At 34.1% G+C, this 6,000-nt stretch overlaps 1 protein-coding gene across 13 annotated transcripts in view; it reads left to right on the top strand.

Moving 5' to 3' along the window:
- The first annotated feature begins 216 nt into the window (after nt 1-216).
- Nucleotides 217-6,000, top strand: part of LOC148613543 (uncharacterized) — a 29,245-nt gene continuing 23,461 nt past the window's right edge. For 4 of the 13 annotated variants that reach the window (XM_088586907.1, XM_088586910.1, XM_088586905.1 and 1 more), the window contains exon 1: nt 217-917. In XM_088586907.1, coding sequence (XP_088443033.1) covers nt 468-917 — 450 coding nt within the window. In that variant the 5' untranslated portion in view covers nt 217-467. Of the gene's footprint in view, nt 918-2,938; nt 3,168-6,000 lie in introns of those variants that run through there. The other 9 variants (XM_088586906.1, XM_088586918.1, XM_088586913.1 and 6 more) reach the window with 4 other exon arrangements.

The following is a 6,000-nucleotide window of genomic DNA, read 5'->3' as shown; positions in this document are numbered from 1 at the left end:
ATTCACTTTAAAAAGTAAATAGCTAAATTAAATTGCAAATATTATTGTTAATGGATAATTTAAATATTGGTTTTTATAGAATCCAAAAATGTTAGAATCAATAAAACTTAATCCAACTATACATATAAAATTTCATTGTATTTTATTTAGAAAAAACGAGTTTGATTTAAAAGATAGAACGCATGCGTATATAAGAACTTGCCAACATTAATTCGGATTAAACAACAGTGTGAGTGAAAATATTTAAATTACTTGCTACATGCTCTTTATTTGTTTGTTATTTCAGAATGAAAGACTCGACCCGAAGGACACTAGAGGAATGGAACGAAATCGATTCTATGTTGATACCTTAATCCACATATCACTTAAGATAAAATAGATACGTTTTCAATGTCTTTGGTAAGTTATCTTACCGTTTGAATTCTACAGGCTTATAATTTATAATCGATTCTGGATAAAACTGTGATATGGAATTAATACAGCCAGCTAACACGTTTGTTGAGGACGTTACCACGAAGAACTTGATAAAGAAGAATGCTTTAAAGCCACTACCTGCCAAAGCTAAAGTCGATAAGTCTGGCTGGTTGTGTACCCATGGACCTCAAAACAGTCCAAAATATGGTATTCGGAGAAAACTGTGGAAAGGACCTTCTCCTCTGAATCTGAGAGATGCTGCGTCTGACTCTCCGTCTACTGGGACAACGTCTAGATCGACCGTCATAACTATTAAGGGCACTAGTGTAACGGGGAGTGTAACGCCAGCTGCTGGGAAATCTGACATTACGCCTATATCTAAAATTCATGAACATTCAGTATCGCCAATGAAAAGAGCTGGTTTCGGAGATGTACAGTTACCACCAGTTAGTTCATCTGCTCCTTTGTTGTCCGTTTCCAGAGCATCTAACATCAATCCCAAGGTAAGCTCACCTACCTTTTACATCCTATTGACGATGATCATTGACCTCTTTTGACTTATTATTTTTTTGATACATTTTCGGTACGCTTTAGATACTTAGATAAGAAGCATAATCGGAAACATCAGACAAAAAAAACAAACCACCGTACGAGTAGGCAATACCAGAAACTAAAACCGGCAAGAATGGGCAACATCTTAACAAATTAAACTACTATTATATGTTACTTTATGCTGTATGCAAAGACATGAGGAAAACTGAAAGACTCGATCTTCATGTATCGGCAATTTATAGAGTTGCCAAGGCAAATGCATCTTAAGATCCTACTATTATCATATTTTGAACGATTTCCTTACATTTGTTATACATTTTGTTTATGTTGATGTTTTATGCTGCCTTCCATGTGCTCTCAGTATACCTCATAACCATTACCGTTGATCTTTTTTTTCTTTAAAAAGACGAAAACTAGTAACATTTGCAGTTTCTGATAATCTTTTGTCGATGACTTCGATGAAATTACTTGAAACTATACTACGTATTAAAAACCATCAGAAACACAATATCAAGTTTATGGAAAAGAAGGTATAACAGGAGCATGGTTTGTCTTTTGATTTTGTATAATTAAAAGACAAAACTTTAAAGTATGTGAGTCATACCATTTCATTAACCGCCAATATTATTATACATGAATTTCATGATAATTCACCACCTTTTGTATTGTATAAATTATGATATTTTTGCTTATGACTTAATTCGTTAAGATCATACCAATTATATATCTAATGCTGTTTATTGTGGCGTACAGCTTTGTTAGTTTAAAATGTAAATTTTAGAGCAACACCCAAGCTTTATCAGTAAACCCAAATAATGCGATTAAATATTTACCCATGTGTGGTTTTGTTAGTTATTGATTTGTTTTAGTAATTTTAATTCAATCTGTCAAAATTCCAGTAGTGCCAGTCATTTAATTATACGTTGACGGTGTCGGTCCCGGTAGAAATGGCATGTTTTGTCGTTGCCGTTTGATTCGGACACCACTGAGGTTCGTTTAATATCGTAGGACGTCTTGTAATGCTATATTCATATAGCTATTTTGTGTCACTCTTTTTCCAGTTCGACGACTGAATAGTATTTTCAGGTTGCTTCAACGCTGAAATTTCTGAACTTATATTGTTAACATCTGAAGAGTCAAATTCTCCGTTTCTCCACCTGAGTCCCCCGTCACTGCTCCGCGCCATATTCGTTGTCTCTTACAGCTGTAGCTCACAAATCCTCGGCAAAGTGGCAAAATACTTCTGAAGAATATTATAAGGATTTACAGAACTTTAATATGTAAGAGGATTAAAACTACACTTCAAAGACCGATTAGGAGTATAGATTGTTAATTGTACTTTTATAAGATGGTTGACGTAAACTTCAACCTTAGAAAATCTGTCTATATCATCTATAAGAAAGGGCATTTCAGTTTGTATTGTCTTTGAACTATTATTGGAAGGTATATATATTTAAGATGTAATAACGGTTGCATTACAATTTTTCGGTTAAATATATTTATAATTGTCATATAAGTTAATACCGTCGCGTATTAGCTTACTCGTTAATGTAATGTATTGTATTTGTGTATGCATTGTATATATATACTGAAATCTCTCCCAAAGATGTTAAAAATGTAAATTTTGATCAGCGGGACTCCAACTCGGTATGACATCTATGACAACACCGCCAATTGTTCATCTTCATTGTTCTGATATTGAAATTGGTGGGAAAAAGTCTCACAGTAGTCGATTAGACCACTTGTGCTCCTTTATTAAGACAATACTGCTTTCCAGTACACTTACCATCTGTACAATGAAAACATCAGGATAAAATACCCATATATAACTTTATTATCTAGACTTTTAATGTCTTTCGTTCTGATCGCTTCGATGACTTAGTAAAACAGTAGTAAGTGGGGGCTTTTAAACGTATCCAGTTTATCATTAATGAAACCTTTTCAAAAAATTAAAAACCGATACTGAATTATTGAAAACTCGAAACGCCTCGTCAAGGTTAGCTATAAAATAAGAACCGCACTGACATAATTGCTTTAAGCAGAGTGTTAGTGTAGGGATATGGTTGTGTCTGGATAGTGTCATGATGTGGGATTTTTTGTGTGTGGAAGGGACAGGGAAAAGTTTACCAGACGGAAGTAATTCTAGACGACCGGTGTCTTTACCAGTACTCCCAAACCAGGAGCCTTTTACAAGTCATCAGGTAAGTTCACGACTAGTTTTGTTACCGGTGTTTCAATATCAGGAACCTTTAACCAGTCAGTAGATAAATTCACGACCAGTTTTGTTACCTGTGTTTCAATATCAGGAACCTTTAACCAGTCAGTAGGTAATTTCACGACCAGTTTTGTTACCGGTTTTCCATATCAGGAACCTTTAACCAGACAGTAGGTAATTTCACGACCAGTTTTGCCATGGTTGTTTACATGCCAGACACCTTTAATCAATCAGTAGGTAAGCTCAGGACCAGTGTGGTAACCGGTGTTCCCATACCAGAACCTTTCCCCAGTCATCAGCTAATTTCTGCGTTTTTGGAATGCTGTATTCAATTTGTTCATAAAGGAATGTATTTATTTGATTTCTGTCTTTCTCAAACAACGGTGTGGTTAATTTTCCTTTCTTTTCCAAACAAGCATAGCAGCATTAAATTTATTTTCCGTGATCACTCTTTTACCTGATGAATATAGATCTGACCAAGACTTTCACTAAGGATAGTATTCTATATGGAAGATTATGACTCGACAATCTTTCGTGCAAATTAGTAGAAAGAAATATCTTCCGCAAACATTTAGGAACAAAAGCTAAAACAATAACGGCAGGTTAAATTCATGTAATAATGTGTCAAACGAGTTAAGAAACAGCCTTCTTCTCTGGGTTAATATTCTTTTTGAGTTCGTGTTCAGTTATAGATTTTGTTGACTAGATACATGAAACATTTAAAGGTATTCAAAGAAAAAACTTGTGTGGATTGATCATTTATAAAAAGTAGACAAGTTCAATTACGCATACATACTGACTTCAGTCTGTAATATAATCGTTCATTCCCTATACATAACTTATTATTTATATTAAATACATGTAAAATATTTCTTGCAAAACCTCCACGAGTTGAAACACATGTTCGGTACTCAGTGACTTACGTGTTGAACCCGTATAATTTGGTTTGAGGTAATTAAATGTAATTTTCAAATTTTGTCTCTCATTATCCTTCAGAGAGGCTAGATTGTACATTTATTTTCAAGTCTTGGTTGGCAAGATTATTAATTACCCCCCCCCCTCCCCTAAAAAAAAATTGGTGAATTGTTATTCACAAAAACACGATTTTTGCTATTTTTAATGTTATTTCTTTCAAAAATCTTTTCCTCTGACATTACTTGACCAATTGAAAGCAAATGTGGTATGAATGTTTATTAGGGTATCCTGCATAGAATTGATGTGGGGATTTTTGATTCGTCGAAAAACATGGTCGCCATTGCTAAAAATAGAACATAGGGGTCAGAAAGTAGATTTTTTAATATATCTCCAAAACCATTAGGTTTAGCTAATTTCCGACCTGAGTTGAAAGTGTTCAGCATGATGAGATCTATTTCTGGTCAAATTTTGGTTTACTGCGTGAAGCCATGCTGGAATTATTGCCCCTTTTCAACGATTTTTGCTATTTTTAATGTTATTTCTTTCAAAAATCTTCTCCTCTGACACTACTTGACCAATTGAAACCAATTGAAAACTTGGTATGAATGTTCCTTGTGATATTCTGCATAGAACTGACGTGGGAATTTTTGATCCATCAAAAAACATGGCCCCCGTTACTAAAAATAGAACATAGGGGTCAGACAGTAGTTTTTCGCATATATCTCAAAACCGTTAGGTTTAGTCAAACTCTTTCAATTGCTGAAATGATCCTTATTATAAGGCCTTCAAACGTCTTCAGGGATCAAAGTTGTCAGGCGACTCCTTGTAATAGTTATTGCCCTTGAAAGATGAATTTTTTTTAGTTTTCAGCCAATGTTTTGAAACCTGTAATAGATAGATACTTTCATTTGCTGAAATGATCCTTATGATAAGTCCTGCCAAAGTCTTCTTGAGTCAAAATTGTTGGACATCTCCTTGTTAAATTTTTTACCCTTGAAAGACAAACTTTAACCGGGTGAGCAATTCAGGCTCCTGGGAGCCCCTTGTTTTGAACGCCACTAAGTTATTAGTATTAAGCCAATCAGAAAACAGAATAGCGATCAGGTGACTTGCGTTTCCATGGAAGAGCTTATTTTAGGTCAAAGGGTATAAAGCGATGCGTCGGGAAAAAAAGAGAACTAAAACTATCACCCCTTCACCCCTATGCAACAACAAGTTACTGTTGAATGACTTCATTTTAAACCATTATCAACATATTAAGCCAAGTTGGTTCATGTGTACATGTCTCTCATTGAAAAAAAGAAGAACAAAAGTCACCTCAAAACTGTAAAAGTAAAGTAGCATTGAAATCGATGACATCTTTTTTCTTACTAATCAATGTGATACTTGTTTGTATATGACTGATTTTGTGCCAACATGCCAACAAGTTTATTTCATGACGCTATAAAACATAAAAAGTTGTGATCAAATGCATTTAAAATCAATAAAATGTACTATTTATCATGTCGGCAGTGTTAAATAGGGTATCGTAGTAATGCTAAATAGTGAGTTTTAACACTTTTTATAATATTACGTTTTATCGTTATTTTGTTTAAAATCCCTTTGATCTTGCTATATGATAATTTTCGATCTCACGCCAGTCGAGTGAGAATGAAAATTATCGCTAGTTAATTATTCGTAGGAATATTTGACGACCCAAATAACCGTCTCTTTGTTTACTGTGTATGAAATAATGGCTAATTTGTGGAAATATCGTCTAGTCTACAATGGAAAATGATTAAATACAGTAACTTACCCGATTAGAATGAATAAATCCTAAAATTATTCCACAAATGGACCGTCATAGTTAACTGATTTTTTTTTTCAAATGATGAAAGTTTGTTTGTTTGTTTGTTGGGGTTTAA

This window comes from Perna viridis, chromosome 6, assembly GCF_037379345.1.
Source record: "Perna viridis isolate PV_CMFRI_1.1 ecotype Kerala chromosome 6, ASM3737934v1, whole genome shotgun sequence".
Lineage (NCBI taxonomy): Eukaryota > Metazoa > Mollusca > Bivalvia > Mytilida > Mytilidae > Perna > Perna viridis.
This window is presented reverse-complemented; position numbering and strand designations above follow the sequence as displayed.